This window comes from Pseudonaja textilis, chromosome 5, assembly GCF_049901715.1.
Source record: "Pseudonaja textilis isolate UNSWEBS1 chromosome 5, rPseTex1.2, whole genome shotgun sequence".
Taxonomy (NCBI): domain Eukaryota; kingdom Metazoa; phylum Chordata; class Lepidosauria; order Squamata; family Elapidae; genus Pseudonaja; species Pseudonaja textilis.
The window spans coordinates 55060475-55087632 of record NC_141994.1 but is presented as its reverse complement, the minus strand read 5'-3'; the positions used below and the strand labels follow the sequence as shown (position 1 = coordinate 55087632).

The window sequence follows — 27158 nt, the reverse complement described above, 5'->3', positions numbered from 1 at the left end:
GCGGCTGAAAATGGAGCTCCATTTTCTCTGGCAGAGGCACCGCCTCTGCTGTTTCCAGGGTGGTTCACACCCCTGCCCTAGAGTTATTTCTCATTCTAGAGTCAGAAACCAAGCAGAGATATATAATCACAAAGTGCCAGTCATAACCATCCAAAAAGACTCATATCTGAGACAGAACAAAGACCAATTTCTTAGGTTCTATTGCTGCTGCTACTATTGACTATATCATTCACTTCTACCATGCATTCCCTCCTATTCATTGCTTCTTCTCGGATTGGAATGGGACAACTCGCCCTGGCTGGCTCACCACAGCCAACTTGCTGCAGGAAAACTTATCATGGGACAATTCAATGCAGGATAACTCAAGAGAGGGACAGGTGAATTGCAGCAGGCCTTGTCTTGCTTAGGCTTGAACCTTGAACCTAAAGCAAGACAAGGCCCACTGCAATTCACTTGCTCCTCTCTTGAATTATACTGTGTTTAACTGTCTCACAGTGACTTGTCCTATGGTGGGTTGGCTGTGGCAAGTTGGCCTTGGTGAATCAGCCAGGGTGAGACAACTGGGGCAAATTGACCACGGTGAGTCAGCCAAGGCTAATTGTTCTAGACCCGTGATGGTGAACCTATGGCACGCATGCCAGAGGTGGCACTCAGAGGCATCTCTCTGGGCACATGAGCTGTTGCCTCAGCTCAGCTCTGTCACAGAGGCGGAATGCATGCACAGGGCACTCGTGCACGTTGCATTTTGGGGATATGTGCGTACTTGGGACACTTGGTGCCAAAAAGATTAGCCACCACTGTCCTAGACCCACCCTCCCTGTAGATGTATTCTAAAGAAGCACTACCTACAGAAAATTTGTTCAGACAGCCACATAACTTAGTGTTAAAAAATTGCTGCTGAAATGAAAAATTGGGAAAGCAATTAGCTGCTAAACAATTATTTCCCTGTTTCTGACATATTCTGAACTTAGAATTGGTCTTCCACACCCAGCACTGGATTTCTAACATATATTTAAACATGCAAACTTCGGCTGACTCCTCAACACTCATACAAACAAATAGGGCTAGAGAATATTCCTATAGCATCCAGTTAAACAAAACTGCAAATTTAGGATTACCAATTACCTCACTTCTATGAAGCATTTCATAATGTATCCTAATAGCTAAGCCTGTCCCTTTTTGGACTGAATTCTACACACTTTCAACACTTTTAAATGAGACAAAAGATAATAATATGCATTTCAGCAACCGTATTAATTTGGAATTATCACATTGTATTGGAACCGCAGTGTCTAAAAGGTTAGCCTAGAGTTCTGGAAATTGCAATTAGCAATAACAACAGCATTTAGACTTATATACTGCTTTATAGTGCTTTACAGCCCTCTCTAAGTGGTTTACAGAGTCAGCATATTGCCCCCAACAATTTGGGTCCTCATTTTACCCACCTCAGAAGGATACAAGGCTGAGTCAATCTTGAGTCTGGTGAGATTTGAACTGCCAAATTGTAGGTAGCTGGCAGTCAGCAGAAGTAGCCTGCAGTACTGTACTCTAACCACTGCACCACTGTGGCTCAGTTCCAACATGCCAGAGGATGGCAGCTTAGGGAAGGTTGACTTTTTGAAAATTAAATGGAAGGAAGTTTAGCATTTGGACATGAATCAAACTGGAACTGAATCATCTAAACTGGAACTAGTTTGAAGTGGATAGAAGGTTACATAACCCCAGAACAAGTTTGTTTCATCCAGATCTCCAAATCTGGGACACCTCAAGTCACTTTCAATGTACTCCCAGAAATTGATGAAGCAGTTTAGGAATGGGCTGGTCCAAAAGAGGTTTAGCATAGTCTCAATGAATATTCTATTCCCAAATCAATCTCTATTACGTACAGCATTTTAAATAATAGAAATGCTAGAATAGATTATATGAAAAAACAATATTACAGCAGCAAAGTTAGGGCATTGTTCAAGAGATTTGCAGTCCTATCACATCAGTTAATTTTTCTCTACTACAATACCATAGAAGTGTGGTATAAATATATATTTAAGGAGAAATGTAAGTAAAAAAAATCTTACCAGTTGTTACCAGGTATTTATCAGGGACTGTAATGTCGCAAACATAAGGCTGTTTAGTCATGGTAGTTGGAATGGTTGCCACTGTAACCTGTGTAGGGGTCCAGATAGAGGTTGAAGAGGATATAGAAGAACTTGACGTACTGGTAACTGAAGAAAGTCCTATTTTGCTACTGGAAGTGGTGGTAGTAAAAGCTGTCATACTAATATGCTCAGTCATGCTAGTTTTTGTTAGAACATCAGATTCAACTGCAGTATTCACAAATGAAGATGTCTCTACAACCATTGGTCCAGTAGGTGAAATTACACTGCTGTTCATATCTGCTGACAACGGTGTATAAGGAGTGGTTTTAAAAAAATCTGTGGTAGAAGGTACCTCAGTGAAGGAAGAAAATGGACTGAAATTAGCAGTAGCACCACTATCTTCAACGATAGCTGTAGTTAACAAAAAAGGTGAAAAAGTTAAGACAGGGGTTGACTGCAATGATGTGAACCACAAGCTCACATGTGTATTATCCCCATAGATGTTGCTGGTGAAAACAGGCTGTGAAGCTGACACAGGTAGCTGCTGTGTTAACATGGTATCAATAGTGAAATAAGACTCAAAGTGAGAGGTAGCTTCTGTGAAAGCTGAGGTAAAATAAAATTCAGATTCTACCATCAAGATTGATGTTGGTTCTTGTAAGATGGAGTTCATATAGAAATGTGATGATGGCATCACCGCAGAACTGTGCATAACTGGAAAAGAAGATGAGCTTAAATTAAAAAATGAACTTTGCCATGAAGAGACTAGAGAAGCCTCCATACTTGTGATGTCAATAGCTGGTTGCTCAACTGAACTCCAACCAGATGAATTGTCAAAAAGCACAGATGATGGAAGGAGTGTGGGCAAAATATGAGGTAAAGGCATTGATAAATCACTTGGCATTGCTAGAAAAGATGTGTCCATAGCAGATGATAAATGGGACAGATCAGTTGGTTCAGAGGAAAAGGGTCTGAATGAAAGGCTGGATACAATGTCTGATCTATTGATAGCTGAGTCGTCTGTGGCAAAATACTCAAGTGCAGTGCTAAATAAATGTGTGATTTCTGACGGCATAAATTCAGATGTTTCCAGCAAAATTGAATTTTCCATTGTCATGGAAGACATACTCATATTCTCCATGAAGACAGATTCTGGAGAAATCATAGCCACTTTAGAAAACGATTTTCCCATAATGCCTGTACTAGATTCCACTGTAACTAATTCGGACACAGAATAGGAGAAATTAACTAGGCTGTTTTCCAATGATATAATTTCAGAAGACTGGCTATAGAAATGGGATGGGGAAATGGATGTAAATATACTTTTAAGGCTAATTTCCACAGAATTTGACTCAGAGAGTTCAGTAAATCTTGAAGAAAGTGAAACAACAGGTCTTGATGGAAAACTAGTATCAAAGATTTCAGGAGGGGGTTCAGGCATGTCATAGAAGTCACTCATTTCTGATGTAAGTGATGCAATGCTCTTTACATCAGAGACCACGAATGAGAGCGTCTCACCATACTCGCCTGAACCCACCTCGTTTTCCGTGAGTCGCACTGAAAAAAATGATTCTGGAGAAACTGAGATTAAGTCACAATACAAACATGATGTATATGGTTCAGTGAAAGGCACTGGACTTTTGGAATCACTGAGTTTGTTTTCTGAGTAGCTGGGAAAAATTGATGCAGAATTCCTGGAGAATTTCTGGGACAGTTCGTGTGTAAAAAACATCTCATTAAAAGGAGTACTGAAAGCAGGTGCCTCTGTGTAGGAAATGGTATGAGGATAAACAAAAGGAAAATGGGTTGAAAACATAGTTGCTAATGAAGTAGGAATGCTTAGGACAGATGAATATTTTGGACCCAGTGTTCCAGTTAAACTGCTATTGATACTATAGTGAGCTTCTGGATATGTGTAAGTTCTTTGTGTATTGTGATATGTAGGCGACTGTTCTACAGTAGTATCAAAAAGCAAAGAAGTTGAAGAGAAAAGATAAGATGGCAAAGTCTCCCCTTCTTTTCCAATACTTGCATCTGCCATTTCTAATGCAACAGAATGTAAGTCAGTCTGAGGCATGAGCAAGTCTCTGTATGGGGTTAGATTAATACTCATCCCATCAAAAGACTTCAAGTGTGGGAGAGATATATGAGGGACAGAGGCAGCCCTTTGCAGTGTTGTCTGCAATGTTCCCACATAATCAAGTGGCAAAGAGGAGACAGCTAGTGAAGGTGCTAACAATAAAGTCTGTAGTGTTTCTTTAGTTGGCTTTACTGGATAGGAACCCAAATGATCATCTTCTACAAAAGATTTCAGTGAAGGAGTCTGTTGTGCATTTGAAATTGAACTAATAAAACTATCGTCGCTTAAGATGGCTTCATTGCTTGTTACTGAAAAATCCAGTGCTGGTCCATTTTGTTGAACTGAGGCTCTGCTCCCCCGTTCTTGGTCCAATGAGGTCATTTCAAAAGGAGTGGTTACTGGTGATGATAACTCAGGAAACTCTGTATTTGTCCTGGAATCTCTTGTGCTTTCAGTTAAGGCTGTGTGTGTCTTGTTAACCACAATGCTTTGACTCAGCAAAAGAGAAGAAAAGTTCTGCTGCTCCAAATAGATGTCATCTAAAAAGAAAACAAAGAAAAAAACAAAAATGTGAATAATTAGGTTAAATAAACTTGATATTGTCACTCTATGGTGTCAAAATTCTACAGTGATTCACTAATCCAAGAGCTGTTAGGTTGTCTATGTAGAAATTATACATATATGCAATAATCCTCAAAATATGCTGCTTCCAAGGCTATCATGTTCATGAAATCTTTTTGCCAAAGATTAAGGGAGCTCTTGAATCTTCAGAGTCCCATATGATGTATTACACTGAAAGGCCCACAGCCAATTGACAATGATCAGTTCTTCTTATCAGCATTGCTCTCATAAGTTGAAGGTGTAATTATAAAATATGAGCTTTACTACTTTAGGAAGTATGCTTATACTCCATTCCCCCTTTTCCCCTCAGTTTCTGCTTTTCTAAGGAAAAAAAATATTCTTAAAAAAGGGAAAGGATACCAGAAGATGAAAGCCTAATCAACACACCGCTTCTATCTGAATTTTGCAAGTACGTTTAAATACGTTTTTATAACCTACATAATACTATTAAACTATTTTAGGAAAAATTCCAAACTCATAAATGACATAGTCTCATTTGTATAGTCTACATTCAACACATTATTTTTTCTTTCTACCTTCAAGTTATTTATTGCCATTAATGAGTGAAGAAAACGTCAAAATGCAGATATCCCAAATGCTGTGGGCTTTCCTCCTTCAGCTAATGAGATTTCAGTACTAGATATATGGCACTTTGTATAAAGTAGTTCCCAGATCCTTGGAAACAGAAAAAATGGAGGACTATTAGTCATTTTCTGCTTGTCTGATAATTTCCAATTTGGTCTTTCTCTAAACCTACTTAGTTTGGCTAAGGGCTGAAACTAACAACTCAGCTGGTCAACTTTATCTTGTATGGTGGAATTAGTCTTTCTTTCCCCCCACCCCCCATTATTTTTTCTCTCACTACACACACTGACAGGAGGATAACAAGACAATAATTCCTCCCTGAAAAGCAGTTCTACTAGTATTGATTTTTGTCCTGGGGGAAAAAAAGACTAAGTGGAAGAGTTGGATTTGTTCAAAGACAACATTTCACTTGGAGTGAAGAAAAAGCCTGACAAACCAGAAATGCATTGGATTCCTCAGCAAATAAATTTATATGGAAAAGTTTCCCTAGGAGACTTTTTGTCCTTAAGAAACAAATGTTTGTTTCTTAAGGACAAAATCAGAATGGGAAAACAATAATATATATGTTAACTTACACTGAACCTCTCTTCAGTTAAGACCTCTGTTGGGAATGGAAAGAACATATTGTTGTGTCCATGAGAAGAGTTAAATATTAGGTCCATTCAGTTATTAAAAATTCAGAAATTGTTCATTTTATATTTAAAATAATTAGGATGGAAAAACAGTATTCATTTCCTAAGGCAAATTATTTGTTAAAATTTTGTTCTATTTTTCACACAGAAGTTCAAGGTGGCATCCATTACATTGCATTGCCTTTGCCTACTTTTTCCCCACAACAAACCTGTGAAGTACGTTGAGCTGAGAGAGCATTCCTAATATAAAATTATATACAAAACTTCTGTGGCTGAAGGTAATTAGGTTCTGGGTCTCTCGGGTGCCAGACTAACACCATAGCCACTTATGATGGAGCTGTGGTGGCGCAGTGGTTAGAATGCAGTACTGCAAGCTACTTCTGCTGACTGCCGCCTGCCAGAAGTTCGGCAGTTCAATTCTCACTGGCTCAAAGTTGACTCAGCCTTCCATTCTTCTCACATCAGTAAAATGAGGACTCAGATTGTTGGGAACAATATGTTGACTCTATAAATGTTTTAGAGAGGGATGTAAAGCACTGTGAAGCAGTATATAAGTCTAAGTGCTATTGCTATGATATAGCAATGACCTTGGGAGACAAGAGGAAGACTCACAGATTTACAATAAAAATAGTGCTGATATTTCTAGCAATGCTTCTTGTTTGGACAACCTCAAAGAGCTAACACCACTATAACACACTGGCTCTTTATGATAGGTTTTCACCTCTTTCCCACATTGGACATAAAAAGATTTGGATTTTCAGTAAATTTAGACTATTTCTAGGGTCCGGAATGACAAAACACAAAAGAAAACTATGAGTTATGTGAACAGAATGTTACTGGCTAATAAATAAAAGAGAATGTCTCCTACAAATTCAGTTCAGTTTCTAGTGACTGCATGGAACACTTCCACATTCTCTTTTGGGAAACAACACAGAATTGGATTGCTGCTTCTTCTTCTCAACTTTGCAAACTACCTATAGTTTGAAATTACAGAACAGTTAAGTAAAGTAGTAGAATGGTGTAACATAGAAGACTTGGAAATACAGTCTTATTTTATGCTAATAGTTATTCCTCTCTGCAGGTGCTCCTGGCTCAACACAGAGATTTTTGTAAAAATACTGCTACCATCTACACTGCCACATTCATGAGTTTCAGCAGATCCTGTTCATGCATTTTTAAAATTAATACACAAAATGCTCAGAAACCAAAATAGACATGAAGCTAGCTTATAACTATATAGATGTACAATGTAACACAGACTCTTGAGGAGGAATATTAGAGATACATTTCAGAACAGTGCACATGCAATTGATTAACTTCTGTTTTCCCCTATTTTTAGCACTTTCTTATAGCAAATTATCCTAAACATTTTAATTCACACCAATTATATATAATGCATGTACCTTTTTTGCCATCTTTACCAATTTTTGCACCAAAATGCTCATTAAACAAGGAAAGAAGGGGTGTTGGTACTTACCTGATACGCCCGTTCTCAGTGAGCTGCAACGAGCATCCAGAGTGGGAGGTGCTTAGTCTCTGCTTGGATAGGCTGGGCTTAATTGTTAGAATGCTCTTACTCCCCCCTGACTCCTCCCTAGCATCCCCCAATTTTGGCAAAGACGAGGTGATGCAAACCCCACCCTCTTCTTTGTTATGTTTGTTTGTTTGTTTTACGAATTTCCAGATTTCGTTGGCCGGAAAAGGATCCTACCAGACGGATATTGTGTGGGGCTGGATGCTCGTCACAGCTCACTGAGAACTGGCGTATCAGGTAAGTACCAACGCCCCTTCTCCATTGAACTGCTCCGAGCATCCAGAGAGTGGGATACACCAAAGCTTGGCTTGTCCTATGGGAGGGTCTTTGTCTGAGTGGACCCGTTGTAACACCCTCCTAAAGGAGGCCTCAGCAGAAGTAAATACGTCAATTTTGTAATGCTGAATGAAAGGTGATGGAGAGAGCCATGTTGCCGCTCTACATATTTCTGCTATAGGAGCTTGTGTGGCCCAGGCCGCTGAAGTTGTCGTACTCCTTGTTGAATGCACCATGATGCCCCTAGGCACGGGTAATGATTGAATCTCGTACACCTTGGCTATCGTGGCTTTCAGCCACCTGCCTATAGTTGAAGGTGAGACCTTATGCCCCTGAATGGTTGGCTGAAAAGATACGAAAAGGGCTTCAGTCTTCCTGAAAGGAGCCGTTCAGTCCTCCTGAAAGGAGCCATACAGAGAGCTCTGCAGACATCAAGTCAGTGCCATTGATGCTCTAGGCCCCGAGAAGGCCTGGGGCAAAAATTTGGGAGCACAAGTTCTTGTGCCCTGGGGAAGGCAGAATTGACTTTTGATATGAATGTGGGGTCTGGTCAAAGAACCACTCTGTGAGTATGGAATATACAAAAGTTCTTTCGGGCCGATAGAGCCGCTATTTCCAAGATATGTCATGCTGATGTTATAACTATGAGGAAAACTACCTTGTATGTGAGAAAATGGAGACTAGTAGTTTTCAGTGGTTCAAATGGACCCTTCGTGAGTGCTGCGAGTACCTTGTTAAGGTCCCTGTGAGTACCTTGTTAAGGTAACGATGTACCACTGGTGGAGTTAAATTTGTGGCACCCCGAAGAAAACTCTTTATCTGTGGGTGGTAGGAGATGAATGTTAGACCTTCCCAGGTCACCACCGAGGCAATAGCCAACACCTTAAAGTGTTTGGAGAGAGACCCCTGTCAAGACCATCTTGAAGAAACTCCAAAACTTGTGCCACTGACAGCAAAAATGGCTCCACCTTGGATTTGGTGCACCATTTATAAAAGATAGTCCATGTGGCATTATATATACGGCTCGTAGAAGGGCGCCGAGCTGCTTGAATGGTGTTGATCACCCTGGTCAAGAGATTCTTCTTTCTTAGATGTCTCCGCTCAACCTCCAAATGGCTAGGTGTAGCCATTGAGGGTCCAGGTGTTGGATCAGTCCCTGGGTGAGCAGAATTTTGTGCGATGGAATTTTCCATGGTTCTTCTGTGGACAGACCCCTGAGATCTGTGAACCACGGCCTCCTGGGCCAGTATGGTGCCACCAAGATCAGTTCCACTTTCTCGTCCAGCAGCTTTTGGATCACTTTGGGTATCAGCGGGAGACAGGGGAAGGCATAGAGCCACCGGGCAAGAGAGGGTGTTGATGTTCTTCACCCCCTGGGATGGGTATCTCGAAATGAATCTCAGGAGCTGTGTGTTCAGGGGAGAAGCGAACAGATCTATAACTGGCAGACCGAATCTCTGAACCGCCTCCTGAACTAGATCTGGGTGCAGGCACCACTCCAACTGGTCGACTGTGGCCCTGCTCAGCCAGTCTGCCTGTGAGCCTGGAAATATGCTCCGCTGTGTTGGAGCTCAAGTTCCTTTCTGCCCAAAGGCACAGTTTCTCTGCTTCCCACATGGGTTGTTTTGAGTGGGTACCCCCGTGTCGGTTTATATGTGCTTTTGTTGTGACATTGTCTGTTAGTGTGAGGATGTTTCTCATTCAAATATGAGGAAGGAAACTGTGAAGGGCCAGATGGACTGCCCTGAACTCCAACCAATTTATGCTGTTTGATTGGTCTGCTGCTGACCAATGTCCTTGAGCTGAGAGGAACTGGAAATGTGCTCCCCATCCAAACAGCATCTATAGTGATGGTGAGTCTGTAGGGGTCTTTCAGTGGACAACCCTTGTTGATGGTCGGAACGGTCCACCAGTGCAGAGAGAGCAGGATTTTTGTTGGAACAAATACTTGGGTCTTGGAGTTGCTTCGTCCCGATCTTTGGTACAGAAGCAAGTACCATTGGAGCGATCTAGCATGGAACCAGGCCCAAGGGATAATACAAATACAGGAGATCATTTTCCCCAGTAATTCAGACAAATCAGCTAGAGGAACCTGTTTGAGGGTTCTGATAGTCTGAGCTAAGTTCTTGATTCTCTCCTGCCTTTCAGGAGATAGAAACACTCTTCCCTTAACTGTGTCTATTACTGAACCCAGGTGATGTAAATGAGTCGAGGGGACTCTTTGCCTAATTAATGGAAAAACCATGTTGTTGAAGGGTTTGCAATGTGATTTGAGTATCCAATTCTGCCTGCCTGGATGAGGAAGATAAAATTAAAATGTCATCCAGGTAGCACTGCAGTCTTACGGGTGTGCCCTAAGATGGGCGGCCAGAGTTGCTAAGACCTTTGTAAATGTCCTTGGGGCAGATGACAACCCAAAGGGCAAGGTGACATATTCAAAGTGTTGGTTGTTATAACAAAATCTGAGAAATTTGCTTTGTGAAGGTTTAATTGGTATGTGTAAATAGGCCTCTGTTAAGTCAAAGGAAGTTAAAAAGTTGCCTTTTCTTATGCTAAGCAGAATGGATTGCAACATACTCATTTTAAATTTACGATAAACAAAGGGATAGTTGAGTCATTTTAAATCTAAAATTGCCCTCTATCCCCCTGAACTCTTAGGGGCTACAAAGAGTAGTGAGTAGAACCCTTGCCCTTGCTGATCCCGGGCTACTGGATGGAGAGCCCTGATTTCCAGTAAGTGACTGATCACTGTCTCCATCAGATTCCTTTTAACAGGGTTCTTGGAGAAAAGGCATGTCATAAAAATGTTCAGAGGTGTGGAGTGGAATTCTAGAGCCAGGCCAAATCTAATGGTGTCTCAAACCCAGGAATCCGAAGTAGAAGTATCCCAATGGTCTGCAAAGAGCCTTAACTGACCTCCAATGGGGGCATAATCTCTGGATCTATTTTGGATATTGAAAACCTCTGTTTCCTGCCGCCCTAAATGGTCTTTTTCCCTGTCCCCCTCCTACGATTTCTGTCTGAAAAGTCTGCTCTATCAGAGTGCTGGCTGCTCCTAAATCCCGATACTCTCTGAAATTTAGGAGAGAAATGTCCCTGATAGTAGGGACGAAAGGAACCTCTCCGAAAGGGCTGATAATTTCTGTTGTCTGAGTGATGAAAAGGGGAGGGGAGAATCTTCTTTTTACTTCTGATCTCAATCAGAAGCAGATCCAGACCAGCGCCAAACAATTTGTCCCCCAAAATTGGGGAAGAGGCAAGTTTCCATTTATGTTTGGTATCGGCCTGCCAATGCTTGAGCCATAGCAATTGGCGAGCTGTGACCTGTGACTCCATGGCTCGAGCTGAGAATTTAACTGCATGAAATGTAGCGTCTGCTGAAAACTGTGCAGTCGCAATCAGTTTAGCGATGTCTTGATGTGCCCTGATGTTATAATTTGGTATAAAGTCCCTCAGATGACAGAGCCATCTGAGGGAAGATCTAGTAAAAAAGGATGCAGCTGTTCCCGCCCTTATGGCCCACGCATCAGACTGATGGGCCTTTCGGAGAGCTATCTCCACTTTCTTCTCATCTGGTTTAAGGGCCTCCTCCGCTTCGGTGGGAATCGCAGAGGAGAATGCTAATTCTACCACTGGTTCATCTACCTTAGGAGTATTGAGGGAATTTGAAAAATCTGAAGCCAAATTGAAAAACTTTTTGTCAAAACTAGTGGGGGATGGAAGCCCATTGTTTTTGGACCAGATCTGAAAACATTTGTGGGACTGGGATAACATCGTTAATGGGTTGTGAGAAAATCAAATCATCTGATTCCTCTTGGGAGTCTGGTTGTTGGATGGAGGAAGATTTTTCAAGGCGAGCTGTGTTTTTGGCCTTAAAAAGGAGCAATTTGAAAAGTTGGGGATGGAACAACCCCGTAAAAGTAGGTTGGTCAGGCTTGATGCCTTCGTCATCTGACATTCCTCTTTCCAGGGGGTCTGCCTCCAATAGGACCTCACTATCGTGTACTGAAACAGCTTCTGCTTGCTTCATTAGGTCCTCTTGTTCCTCCTCTTCCTGTAAATTGTGTGAAGGCATGTAGGAAATCATAGAAAACTCCCTTTGGGGAGGTACCTGAGGGTAATGCATGATCAGTTCTGCTTGGAGATCTTGCAGACTGTGAGTCACATTCCGATGCTGGAATCTGTCCATCATGGTTTCTTGTACCCCCACTGCGATTCCTCTGCGGATCGCTAACTCCATCCATGGCTTCATTGTTTCTGGAACCTCGTCTGGAAGGAACTCCTCTTGGCATAGGCCGGACACCGTTGGTGTGAAGGTTGCCTCAGGGGCTCGTCTTGAAACCTGTAGACCTGATGTTATGATGCCAGGTTGTCTGATGAACACTATACAGAAGCCTAATGATGGCAGATGAGATTCTGCCGAAACGTTGCTACAACTTTAAAAGCAGAACTATAATGATGTGGGAAAATACCTGAACAAAGCTGAATACTATATATATATATATATATATTTTCCTTAAGTTTTCGCGGGTACTTACATGTATGGCATTCAGCTTTGTTCTGGTATTTTCCCACGTCACTGAGTTGTGCTTTTAAAGTTGTGGCGACGTTCAGCAGAATCTCATCTGCCATCATCAGGCTTCTGTATAGTGTTCATCTGTGAGTCACAGATGAACACTATACAGAAGCCTGATGATGGCAGATGAGATTCTGCTGAAACGTCGCTACAACTTTAAAAGCACAACTACAGTGACGTGGGAAAATACCAGAACAAAGCTGAATGCCATATATATATATGTATATGTATATGTATATGTATATATATATATATATATATATATATATATATATATATAACACACACACACACACACACACACACACACACACACACACACACAATTGGCGCATCCGGGGTCCTGTACTACGTCAGGAACAGGGAACCCTATCAATACTTACTCTCCTCTTTTTGATATGAGATATCTAAAATTTGAGGCATTTATACTACTACTACTACTACTACTACTACTACTACTATTATTGTCAATTACCAATGAATTAATATATTTATGATATATGTATGTATGTATGTATGTATGTCTTGGCATATAATCTTCCACAGAAAAAGACCCGAACACGCCAAGACCTGCATACCTGTACCCGTCTACGAAAACAAATATATAATTTTATATATATATATGATATATTGAATAAAAGATTCAATGCCTCAATATTCTGATAAATATCCACTATGCCAAATTTGAGAACACTCAATGATAGGTCAATTCACTTGCAATTAATAGGGCCTCAACAGCTATCAGCACAGGCCTCAGGCCTTGGTGCTGGCTGTTGCTGCTGTGTTTCTCCTAATATATATATTATGCAAACTGTGAGGACAACCAACAAGTACAAATGATTTAATCTCCCAAACCAGAGCTAAAGGGAGTAGAATTTTTCTTTCCCCTGGCTTTGTGGCTACAGCTTGGGAGGTTGAAGCCTCTCAACAGTAGTCTAAAACCCAGCAGAGACCACATGATGCAACATGATAATGGCCCTTGAGAATGTGCTCTAAAATGGCGGACAGTCCCGTTCAAAATGATGCGGCCATATTTTGGGTGCCAAACACAGCAGTACCTTCACTGCCCAACCAATTTTACCAGCAGCTACCTCGCGATTGAGCAGCGTGAAGGGGAGTATCAGGGCTCCAATGCCCCCTCCCCTGTGTTCTCTGTGGGGAGGATGAAGGTATGAGAAGAAAACGCATGCTTTTTAAAAATGGCACCGAACGTTCGAAATGCAATGGCATGGGGAGTAGCTTTTGGCACCAAGGATCATTTGTGTGAAGGAAGGGAAATCACGTCCTTTGAAGAAGTGCAATGCTGAAATGTAATGGTAGGGTTCAAAGCCTCAGCCCTTATGGATGTGATGTGGGTGTGATGCAGGCACAATGTGGGCGCGATGTGGGTGGAACACCGATGGCAATCCACGATCATTCTGACTGCTTCCTATCTCTAATTGCAGTCAGATCTTGCCACTGAGAGCAATTTAGGGATTCTAGCAAAACGGAGTTTTTGAAAACTATCCAAACCTCAAAGTTGTTCCTGCCCTGGCCAAGGAAAGCTGCCTATCAAACCAAAGGCTGAGTTAAAACTGGGGGACACTAGGGAGGAGTCAGGGAGGAGTAAGAGCGTCCTAACAATTAAGCCCAGCCTATCCGAGCAGAGACTAAGCACCTCCCACTCTCTTGATGCTCGGAGCAGCTCAATGGAGAATCTGTGATTTCTAAAAATCAACAATTGGTACACAGAGGCCAGTTAAATCTGGATCATGAATGTAGTACTTATTTATTATCTATTAAACAAAATGATATGTGGACACCCAACTCAAGCATAGGTGACTTTTGGCAGCTTATAACAGTAAAATTCACAGCATTAAAAAAAACCCATAAACCATAAAATTTTCACCCCACCCCATGATAGCATAACAGATTTAACTTCCATGATGAACCCAACAGGAACTGGATCTTCTTGTCTTCTCTTATTTTTAGTCAACCCTTGAGCTACTTTCATTCTTGTTTAATAATATGCTCAAAACTATAAAAGGAAACACAACACTATTTTTCATATTATTTTATAGAAAAGAAAATTGCCAGAGAATAGCACAAGCTTCTCAACCAGCCTGAACCTGCCATAATACATTAAAGCGAGCTTGATCACAGCTGTCAGCATTTTCCACTTGAAATAAGATAACCTACACCGATTCTTCATCTCGTGTTTCCATACTTTGGACTAGTTGCATCCTTTGAATAAATAGCTTAAACTTCTAGTTCATAATAAGAGCTTATTATGTACACATTCTAAGAATAAACTAGATTTCAAAAACAAGTATTTCTCTTTGTTTTAAAGAATAATCAGCCCAAAGGTAATAGGATTTATATTTATTTTAATGTGACAAATGAGAAAAAAAATCCTCATTTTTTTGTATATTTGCTTGCCGGGTTCAACAATAATTCGTTATTTTTCCCATGGATATGTATTTGTGTTTACAACAGTAGAAACTATAAAATGACTGCTTGCCGATCGTAGATTAAAATTTGCCCTAATTGAATGTGCATTTGTGGGGAGAAAGGAAACAATAGAGAACATAGTCAGGAATAGATTAGTCCACCTCAATTTTGTGCAAAGAATGGGTTTGTGCAAACTGGACCTTGGATAAAACATGCCTTTAAAAAGCTGCTCTCTGTTCAATACAGTCTTATTATGACAGATGGCTAGTAGGCATGCGAAATATAATAGCCTCTTATTTCACCCAGTGATGAGAACAGGAACAGGCAAGGTATCATGTGAACTTTTTTGACTATGTCTACTGTTTGATGCTTTTATAGCCGGTCCCTTTTACTGGTTCCAGCCTGTCCTTTATCCTGCATTCCTTGTATCATCTCCAATATGACCTTGGGTTTAGGATTTCCAGCAGCAGCACTTCAATTATTTACCTGACATGTAATAGATCTTTTGTTATACTGGAAAGGTATTCTTCATCAACAAATACAGAGACATGACTTCCTACACTTTGAAGGAACTATGTTTATTCACATCTTGTTCCTATCAAAAGCTAACCTAATTCATGTACCTGAATCATAGAATATGTAGCATTCTTGGATTAACAGGTTCAATTTCAAAAGGACAGCAGTCCTCTGAACAGTTCAGACTATACTGATTACTCTGAATGTTTTATTTCAACAAGCAGCAGCCTGCTAGGCTACTAAGCAAGTTCTTTCCCTCATCTGCTGCTTGATCATTCTAATACAAAGATTTACCAACTATGTCTTCAAAGTCACAAATGAGACCTTGAGAACAATCCTGAGTCCCCTCTGAAAGTATTCACCAAATTATAATCTTTAATGAGATAGAAGTTCATTATTAAATACACAGGGAATGACCACATTAACTAGAATTAACTAGAAACTTAGAATTAAACTTATTAATTCTAGAATTAACTAGAATGAAATAAACTACTAATGTTTAAGGTAAATAAAATAGTAATATAAGTAGTTTAAGGTTAATAAAATTTAATTTTCATCCTGGCTATGACCATTTCTTTATTGAAGAATGACAGCTATCTTTGGAGGCTGATTCCTAGTGCATAGCCCTCAGCCCAGAAAAACTGGAGATGCCAAAGACTAAGTTGGAGATTCTCCCCTTGATCCCAAAATTAAGCTGTAATTTTTAAGCTCACTGCTGGCATGAAATCACTAGATGTCTTAGCAAATCAAATCATTTTAGACTTGATATCCTCTTGCATTACAGGTCAAGAGCTTGGAAGTAGAATGAGGCTTCTTGACAAATGGGAAAACATACAATCCATACATTTTGTAGAATTTTATTGTTATAAATAGGGAAGTAACATTTTTCAGGATTTTCAGCTAATTTTCAGGATTTTCAACCAACACAACATACATACACACTTCAGCATTTTCAGCCAATACAACATGCATGCACACTTCAAAGCCAAGAAAACACTAAGGCAAAAGATTGTCCACCCCAAAGATAAAATATCCAGACACAAACTGAGAAACATGGTATATGCAGTACAATGCAATGAGCCAAGTGCAGATCTGAACATCGAGGAAATAAAACAACCATTCATAAACTCATGGCACAACTCAGGAGAACAAACCCAGCAGGATTAGATTCATCAGTCCTTCTGCATTTAAAAGACAAAGGCCACTCCTTTGGAGACAGCAAAGTTCTCATTTTGGACAGAGAGGACCACTGGTTTGAAAGAGGGGTCAAAGAGGCCATCTTTGTCAAAATTGAACAGTGCTCTCTCAGCAAAGGTGGGCAGATACAACATCATCTATCGCCAGTCTACAACATAGTCTTTTCAACAGTTCCAAGAAGGCTCCACACCAATTTGCACTACTCACATGACCCTGATGACACAGATGAACCTCCAGGTGGCTGGCCTCAATAACTCACTAAAAGAATGCAAATGACCAGCTGTCTGCAAGGAGTATAAATCCTTCCATTTCCCAAGATCCAGTCAGGGCTGAAGAAGCTTCTTGGATGAGAAGAGAAATGTCTTCAAAGAAAAACCAAGAAGTCCAGTTGCAATGAAAGGAGAAATGTGAATGAAGACTTGACCATTTCATAACACTCCCATGACAGCAGTCACTCAGAATTTTTGTTTCAAATAGCCACAAGAAGTATCCATTGTACTTCTGATTCCACTTTAAATGCAGCTGAGATTGTTCTGACCTTTTGGGGGGGCTTTACCTATCTTAACTGTTCCTGCATGTCCAATAATCAATTAAAATGAAGTGACGATTCTATTTCACCTTCTCTTCAGTAGTGCACCAACTGGCTACAAAATGTTGGGTTACTACTGGATTTTTGCTTCATTTTGCTTTTTTTTTTCTTCAAAATTTGCCTTTAAATTATTGCCTTATGGATGGGTTGAATACTAGCATTTTTTATTTTTCCTCTTTTGTGTGAAGAGGGTGTGGAGGGTGAAGAGGAGCTCCTGTTGCTTCAGAAATGTCTCTTTCTCTTCCCCTGATCACAAGGCAACTCTTAATGGTTTGTTTATGGTGTCTATCTGCAGGCATTGCTTAGAATATATTTATCTTTTCTTTCATTCAAGTCACCACAGAGGAATATGCAACAATATCACAATACTGGGAAAACCACTCATTGCAAAATTGCAATCATGTTCTCTTTTCATCATCACAGTTGGCTTTGAAAAGTAACCCTCTATAAAAACTGCTTACATTTAGGGGTGGTTATTTTTGCAAACACTCTCACCGAACCGGTTGTAATGCTAGTTGAATCCCACCCCTGGGAGGGGGGAGGGCAGGGCTGATATGACTTTTGTTGCTTCCTGACCTGCATATTGTCAGGGGTCCCCAACCTGTGGGCTGCAGCCCATTATCGGGCCATGGCCTATTTGCAACTGGGCCATGTGAATGGTATGCTGGCATGCTGGCATGCATGAATGCACGTAGCCCCACTTGAATGAGCAGCAGGCACTGGTGCTCAAAGTCCCCTGAACATGAGCAGTACTGCAAAGGCTTCTTTCTTGTGTGAGTGGAGCTGTGTGTGTGTGCTGGCCCGCTGCTCATGCGGGTCAGTTTCCCTCTCTCCCCCCAGCCGGGCTGCTAAGCTACCTGCTCCCAGTGCTCCAAAACCGGACTGGGGAGAACAGAGGCTATGTGGGATGAGTGCACCCTGCTCAGCTTCACTGACTCACCAAAGCTGCATACGCAGGACACCCCATCTGCTTTTGGAGTGCTGGGCAGCCTCGGTGAGTCTGAAGGAGCACAAGACTGTGCCCCCAAAGGCTTCTCTTCTCTGTACCAAAAGCTTTTGCAAATAGCCGAAAGCCTTCAGGGAAGCAATCTCACAATGCTTTATGGCAGGGGTCTCCAACCTTAGGAACTTTAAGACTTGTGGACTTCAACTCTCAGAATTCCTCAGCCAGCAAATCTGGCTGAAGAATTCTGGGAGTTGAAGTCCACTAGTCTTAAAGTTGCCAAGGATGGAGACCCCTGCTTTAGGGTCTTCTGTTCCTTTGAAGGAGCTGAGCCTGTGCCCCAAAGTCTTCTCTTCTCTTGCATGAGTGAAACTGTTTGTGTGTGTGTGTCACACATGCTCGCACAGCCTGGTTCCCCCCTCCAGACAGGCCGCCAAGCCACAAAGTTGGGAACCATTGTACTAAATAACCTAGTGGCCAGCTGCAGAGAGAGAGCAGTGATAATCCCTATGTCAGAGTTCCAAAGAAACGCCCCAATTTCATTCAGCACTCCAAGACAAAGTCCATCCAAGTAAGAAGACCCGAATCTGAAACTTCCAGGTTTTTCCTTCCCCAAGTGAAAAACAAAGATCCATCCCCTGCACCCATCAGTACATCACATGGCCCAACCAAAAGTCATTCTATCTGAAGCCAAACCTTCATCCACTCCCATCCAGGTGCAGGATAACATGTCCTTGACTTTTGAGAAGAATGTTGTTGAGTCTAATCTATTACTCACTAAGAATTCCCCCCTCCCAAATTCCCAGGCACTAACCATGGCAGCCTCAAAGCTTCTAAAAAAAATATATGGCTAATACAAATATGGCTTCCATGGCTGACACCCTATTTTTTTTCCCTGCATTCCAAGGCTTGCAATGATAAAGATGATCACATGGTCAGTTCTGAAATGATCTGAGTGACTGGAGAATAGACTCAGTTATGTGTAAGTCCATTCCCTCCATATTACAGAAGAGGCGATCTTAACTTCTAATCTTAAAAGCAAGAAGGATGCCTAGCAAAATCCTCACTGATGTGAAATATTCAAAAAGGAGCTTTGGCAGCTCAGCTCTTTTTTAAACACTGTAGTAGACGGTTTAGCCATGCTTCAAAGTAAAGCACTCCAGTGTGCTGGCTTAAACTGCTTATAAGACATTAAACATTTGGAAATATTTTTGTATAATACAATCTTTAATAAAACTATTGGAAAGACATTTGGAAATGCTTATCTTTTTAATATTAGTGCTTCACTTTTGTGCTATATGATTCTCCCATGGTGGTCTGATAAACACCTCTATTTTTAAAAAAGATGATTAATGGTAGAATGGCAGGTAATTTGGCAATCCTACTACAATATATCTCAGTCTATTAATTTTAGAGTTTATACTCTTTCAAGTCACGTGGCTACAGCTCATGAATGTTCTGCACTAAAAGGTTTTTATCCACATGCAAATATAATCTTAGAAATGGTGTTCATCCATTAATTGACAAAATAAGATTGGTGTTGGTAGAGAAAGAAGATCTGGTAGAATTACTTAAGGTTTCTGATCAGGTTATACAGTCTATTTTTATTACAAGTCTAACTGCTGGTACTGCAAAGCAAAGCAAAATTCAGTAAGAGGATAAAGAAGAAAAGAATGCAAATCATTCTGCCCACTTTAAAAATCCCTCTTCATACATTAGAGAAAATTTTATGCAATAAACCATATATGTATATATGGGCACCCCTCTACTGCTCCACTGCCAACCTTGGCACATGTAGACGTGCCTTATGGATTGGACTGGAAAGAAATCCACTCAAATACAAAAACTAACTAGATTGATCTGTCAAGAGTGAACCAAAAGGTGAGTCACATAGCAAGATCAGTAGAAAGGAAGAAGCCAATGTTCAAGATCAACATGCAATCAGAAGTTCTACAGAAGATCACAAACATCTTATTTTTTAAAAAAGAAGAGTTTGGAACCATCTTTCACTCTGTTCTAAAAGATTCAACAGAGAACCAGGGATGATGAGTGAGGTCAATAGTAGCCACTGGAGGGTGAATGAGTCATATATAAAATCACAGGCTCTCAGTTTAATTCCTAACAGAACTGACCCAATTTAAGATTCTTCAGGTGAATCACAACCCAGATCATCCAGCTAACATTCCTGGATACCTTAATGCACCTCTGGGATGGAGATGCTGCTGTAATAACTGACTTGTGTGCCTTTGCAGTTATTTCAAATCACTTCCATTTAAACTATGGGAACAGTAAAGAAAGGAAAAACAGCAACAGCAATAGCACTTAGACTTACATACCGCTTCACAGTGTTTTACAGGCCTCTCTAAGCGGTTTAGCATATTGCTCCCAAAAATCTGGGTCCTCATTTTACCAATCTCAGAAGGATGGAAGGCTGAGTCAACCTTGAGCCAGTGAGGATTGAACTCCAGACTATGGGCAGAGTTAGTCTACAATGCTGCATTCTAACCACTGCACCACCATGGCTCACATGTTGAGATGGGTGGCTACAAAAATCAAATAAATAAATATACAGTTGCCAAACATGACTTCATTCACATGAACTACACTGGTCTCAAGAAAGCTCTTGAAACTTTGGTCACTAGTCTTACAAAAGATCCAACAGCAAACACTAAAGAGAGACTCTATTTACTGATAGGAACAATCAGAGAATTTATTCCTGACAAAGATTTGCCCTTCCTTTCCAGTCACATTGTAAAGAGCTTTTGATTTCATAAATCTCACAAATTACAGGTAGTCCTCGACTTAACAGCAGTTTGCTCAGTGACCATTCGAAGTTATGACACTGAAAAAAGGACTTATGACCATTTTTCACACTTATGACCACTGTAGCATTCCCAATGGTCATGTGATCAAAATTCAGGAGAACCCTTTTGTGACCTTCTGATGAACAAAGTCAGTGGGGAAGCCAGATTCAACTTAACAACTGCAGGGATTTACTGTGTCAAGGAAGATTATAAAATGGAGCCAAATTTAATCGACAAATGTCTCACTTAACAACAGAAATATTGGGTTCAACTGTGGTTATAAGTGCAAGACTACCTATACGGCTTTGTTTTTCTGGATTTAAACAGCTATTTTCTTTTGGTTGTTTGCTTTTAATTGATTACAAAAGTGTATTTTAAAGTAGCTCTATGCAGAAAACACCTGGATTTTTTTTCCTATCAGTTCTCAACCAACATGATGAAAGGGAATTTGCTTTAAAAATTATTTAGAAGCAGAGCAGAATTTCTGAGAATTTCTCATTTTTTTCAATATGGTGACCAAGGAACATCAGAATGTTAACTTTTGTCATAGAACAGAAATTTTGTTTTTTTAAAAAATACAGAAACTCAAAACTGATCATTTGATGTGCTGGAATAAATGTAATTTTTGCATATATTCTACTAACCTGAAACATTTCCTCTTCCAATTCTTTGTGTACTAATTTTATTATAGGTGGTGTCCTAAGCTTGTGATGAGAACTTCCTTTATCTGACTAATGAAATGATAGGCAAATCTTCTCCCCAACTTTAGCTATTTTTTAGCAACATTATTTCAAAATGCCAATCCATTTTTTAAAAACTCAATAACATTGTCTATTCTAATTTGTCTATTATAATTTGCACCAATATATAATAAACATGTTTTATACAGCGGTGGGGAAAAACATTGTAAATGAAATGTAAATTCTACGGCTACAAGAAAATTTGACTTCGTTTAACAAATTTAAAAAAATGTTCAAGGCAATTACAAAAAACTTATATGACAGTTTGAAAATATACTTAAATTCATAAGGCTTTAAAAGGTTTAGTTTAGGAAGTAATACAAAAAAGAGGAACTAATCATTTGTCTCCCTTCAAGTCAACAAATATTTTGCAAGCAATTCTCACTTGAGCTTCTGCCTGAAAAGTTATTGTAAAGCATAAAAAGATTCCTAAATTAAAGGAAAAAAAATCAAAGGAGTCAAGACACAGTGAGGTGAACTATAGTTGAGAAACCTTTAAGAAAAAATAACCCTGTTAAAACATCAAAGGTGTTACAAAGGTTCACTTAAAAAGTAAAGATACCCTCTAGCTGAGCTTAACTAGTTATTTTGGAAACATTATGGAAGTTCTTTGTCTTCTTCCAGGATATGTATATATATGTATGGTATTCAGCTTTGTTCGGGTATTTTCCCACGTCATTATAGTTATGCTTTTAAAGTTGTAGCAACGTTTCGGCAGAATCTCATCTGCCACATTTCTTTGAACACAAAAATGCAGTAAAAAAGCTGGAACACATGTCCTCATTAGTCCAACACATGAAAGCCACAGGTCATAGCATCAACTTCAATGGCACCAACTTCAATGGCACCAAAACCCTAGCCACTATAGAAAACCCCAGCCACAGAATTATCAGAGAAGCCATAGAGATTGAAAAAAGACCTGAAAGCATGAATAGAAGAGATGATTCCACCCGACTGTCAATTATTTGGAAGCCTGCACTCACAAACAAAAAAATCTCCACACCACTAGCCAGGCAAACACCTGGGCACAAACTGATCCCCCCTGATACCTCCAGCTCAAACACACCCCAACCAGGCACCCAGATGAAACCTAGCTTCCTAACAAATGATAGCCGTCCATTTACCCGGAGGCAAGCTGCACTAAAAGCCTCCAATACAGGAACACAATGTTGCCAGCCAATCAAGACACACACAAAAAAAGCCACAAAGCAGACAGAAGATATTAGAAACACCAATCAAGCAGAAAACAGCAAACTCCAAGACCAATAAACATAGACCAAGACTCCCAACCAATCAGGATGAAGAAAAAACCATTCTGGCACAGCAGTAGGCTAGCCCCAAATTTAAAACTGAAACAACTGTAAAAATCTGACTCACAGACGAACACAATACAGAAGCCTGATGATGGCAGATGAGATTCTGCCAAAACGTTGCTACAACTTTAAAAGCACAACTACAATGACGTAGGAAAATACCCGAACAAAGCTGAATAACATACATGTAAGTACCTGCGAAAACTTAAGAAAACATATATATTTATGTTTTATATATATATATATATTTCCCAATAAACCAGCAGCCCTGAAGTAAATTCAAAATTGACACAAATCTAAAATGAACAGTAAGTGTATTCTTTTTTTTTTATTCTCTTTTTACAGCATCTAAGCAAATGTGGAATTATTACAATTTTTTTTTTAACTTGTGAAACGTTTCCTTTAGCAAATCAAATTCCTATCTGCTGTTTAATATATTAATATCCCAATGCCTTGTGTGGTATATTGAAATGCAAGTTAGTTTAGCTATCTCCTATGATTGTCCTCTTCTTTATGAATGTGATTATATGCAAAGTTGAGCAAAAATGGTGGAATTTTATATAGAGTCTTCAGCATATGTGGATCAAGTTTAATAAGAGCTACTGTAGGTAACCTGGTAAGAGAAGATAAAGGGAGATATGAACTGATTACTGATTGACTGCCAAGCAAATATTTTATTTTTTCCAGAAGATAGAAATAAAGCTGGTGGGGAGAAAATTTCAAGGAAACAGATTTTGGCTAAATGTCATGAGATATATCAACAATAAATACTTTTGGCAAATTGGAAGATGCTGGACTTAAAACAAAAAAAGCAGATGGAGTCAGCAATGCTTGAATCGTATCTTCCAGATGTCAGATTAAGCAGGAATTGATCGACATGACCTCAATATTTCTTTCCAATACTTTTTTGCTCTACTGACAGTTAATTATATAAGGTCTGTGGAGATTCTCAGTCATCCAGGTCATGGTTGTCCCAGAGGTGCGTTTTCAAGAGGCAATTGGACTTTCTGTTGTTTCTTTGAAGACATTTTGCTTCTCATTTTCACAGAAAAAAACAGAAAACATCTTCACACAAAAAATAGAAAGTCCAGTGGCCACTTGAAAAAGTACCTTTGGGATAAGGTATTTGTGTTTCTATTTTCTGTGAACCCAAGTCATACAAATGTTTGGTTTGGTTCATAGCCGATGTTAATCGGCAGGCAACACAACTGCTCTTTAAGTATGAGCCTATTGGAACTAAAATCCACATGTGGCTGGAAAAATGACGAAGAAGCATATAGACTTGAAACCGGAGTTTTTCTATTGGGAATCCTACCAGATACTTATAGTAAAGAGTTGAAATATTTGATTGTAAATGTATTGACTGCTGCTAGGATTGTATTTGCAAAAATTGGAAAAGTGAAAAAATTCCATTGCAAGAAGAAGTTGTAAAGAAAATTCTGGAATGTGCTGAGATGAGTAGATTGACTTTTGAAATTAGAGAGCAAGAAGATAAACAATTTTATTTAGTTTGGGATCTTTTCTATCAATGGTTGAATGATGAAATATTAAAATATAAAAGTTAGATAACAAGGAATAATAATGTCTTTATTTTCCCTTTCTTTTATTGGTTTTGATACTATATCTATATAATAGTTTTCTTTGTTTCTTTTTTTTTCATATTTGGGATAGAATTGGTATGATTATAAGATTTGTTTTAGAATAGGGTACTTAAAATATAGTTATCTCACAAAGGCATGATCAAATAAAAGTTTAGTCAAATTTTTCTTTTTTTTTTTAATGGCAACATGTAACTGGTCTTGATTTTCATTTTACAATGGTTGTAAAGCAAGTCACTATGACCATTAAGCCAATGGTGTTAAGGTCAACAGTTGTAAAACAAATGATCATTAAAAAAATTCAACATACCCAATGGCCATTTTATTCCAGAAACTCAAAAAACATTGGAAACCAGCAAAAAAAGTCACAAACTGTAGTCAGTTTTATTAGTTTTAAAAGTGAAGTGGTTGCCAAATGCTTGAAATGCAATCATGTGACTGGGGCAGTCATTACTTGAAGGATGAATTGTAAGTACAGGTAGTCCTCTACTTACAACAGTTTGTTTAGTGACCACTTGAAGTTACAATGGCACTGGAAAAAGCAACCTATGACTCTTTTTCACATTTATGACTGCTGCAGCATTTCCATTGTCACATGATCAAAATTTGAGCACTTGACAATAGGCATCTATTCCCCTTTTGCAACTTTTGATAAGCAAAATCAATAGGGAAGCCTGATTCATCAAACAACTGTGTTCCTAACTTAACAACTGCAGTGATTTACTTAACAACTGTGGCAAGGAAAGTCATAAAATAGGGCAAAATTCACTTAACAAATGCCTCGCTTAACAATTACAATTTTGAGCTCAATTGTGGTTGTTGAGGATTACTTGTAGCTTTTTTGAAGTCCACTGTAACTTCGAATAGTTATTAAGCAATAGGTTATCAGTTGAGAACTACGTGTAAACTTAATGTTCACTTCGGCATTGACAAACATCAAATACTTGACTTGCCTAAACTCTCCATGCTATCATATATTTTTACTGGCATTAAAGAATGTATTTATTTTAAAAATCATCTCTTTATAGAGGCAACCAGATATTGTTTGCACAGATATCAGAACTAAAAAATACACCAATCTCTTTTACACAAAATATATAATTATACTGACCCAATGGCTATTTCAATTAAAAAATGTTGCTTCTGAACAACCACATTCTTCCATCCTGCCCAGTCCCACTGAAAACTTATGGATAAGAATATTTTTAGGTGATGGATCCTTGACTGAAATAAAGTCAAATAACTACTTGCAAAACAAGTAACAGGGTGATTTATCCCTGCTTTGCAGTAAGACACAGCTTCTCCCTTTTATGTAAAAAGTGAATGAGGAAAAGAAATAAACGAACAAAACATTTCCATCCTAACTGGAACATTTGAAAATAGAGAGCTCAATATTTTTGTTGTTACTTTAATTGCCTTATAAATGAATCTTACTAATCAGAACTCTTGGGAATTGTCTACTTGCTCTTAGGGATTACCTACTTTTAACTGAAGCTGCTATTAGAGGCCTAACATACCGGTTCAGTTCACTAGTATCTTTCCCAATTTATTCATAATTTATATAATTTAAGACTCAGATGGCATAACAATTATGGTCATTAAAATTTAGCTATACTGTCATGTGAACTTTTCAAAATTTGCAGTTTTGCCATTCAGTCAGATTTGTAAGTAGATTTGATGAGAATGTAATTACAATGTAAAGATAATATATGATATAGGGATCCCTGAAAAGAGCATCTGCCATTTAATTCCACAGGAATACATTTTGGCTGGCCTGAGTAACATTTTCAATTAACCACCTAATGTTTTACCTAACATTCTTGAGTTTATAAGGACATACTTTATTCAGAGAAAAAGAGGATCACAGGTACATCGGGTGATATTTTTGGAGAACATGGCATGCACGCTATCAAACTTGCCTGCTAAGTTGCTATTTTTCCTTTTTGACCCTGACCACCAGCTGTTCTGCTGTGCTGGGAGATTTAGATTAGCTAGAAAGCAGGAAATCGTTGTATTTCTTGCTTTCTAGATAATCTAAAAGCAGAGCTGAAGCTTCCTTAGGACTGAAGCTTCTATTTTTCAGTGCAGACTCAGGTAGCAGATTGCAGAAAGATAGATCTCTAAGTGAATCTGTGAGCAATTCAATCTGCCTGCCTGCTTTGCCTGATTTGGGGTAAAAGTTGTTCTTTTTTAACCAAAAATGAAATATTTACGTGAATATTTACAATATTTACATAAAAGCCATGCCCAGCCAGTCACATGACCACCAAGCCACACCTAGTCAGCAGCCCATGCCCACCCAGTCACATGACCACCAAGCCACACCCACAAATTAGCCCACACCCACAGAACCAGTTGTTAAGAAATTTGAATCCCACCCCTGGCTCATAGTTCAATAAATCGCAATGTTATTAGTAGAAATTTCCAAAATGTTTCAAGTTTGAAATAGATTGTTGTTCAAGAGTTAGTCCAAGCTCCAAACAGTTCTGTGGCAAATGATTGTATAAGAGTTCAAATCAGGGCTATTTCATATTTGGAGCATTTTGTACTAGATTTCCATTAAGGGGTCCTTGGTGCTCTCTGAGTTTGCTTGTTTTCTTGCAGATGTTTCATTACCCTAACTAGGTAACA

At 39.3% G+C, this 27158-nt stretch overlaps 1 protein-coding gene across 3 annotated transcripts in view; it reads right to left on the bottom strand.

The window, feature by feature from the left end:
• KIAA1549 (KIAA1549 ortholog) overlaps nt 1-27158 on the bottom strand; it is a 121247-nt gene that overhangs the window by 56723 nt on the left and 37366 nt on the right. For all 3 annotated transcript variants that reach the window (XM_087934910.1, XM_087934912.1, XM_087934911.1), the window contains exon 2: nt 2073-4712. In XM_087934910.1, coding sequence (XP_087791036.1) covers nt 2073-4712 — 2640 coding nt within the window. The remainder of the gene's footprint in view (nt 1-2072; nt 4713-27158) is intronic.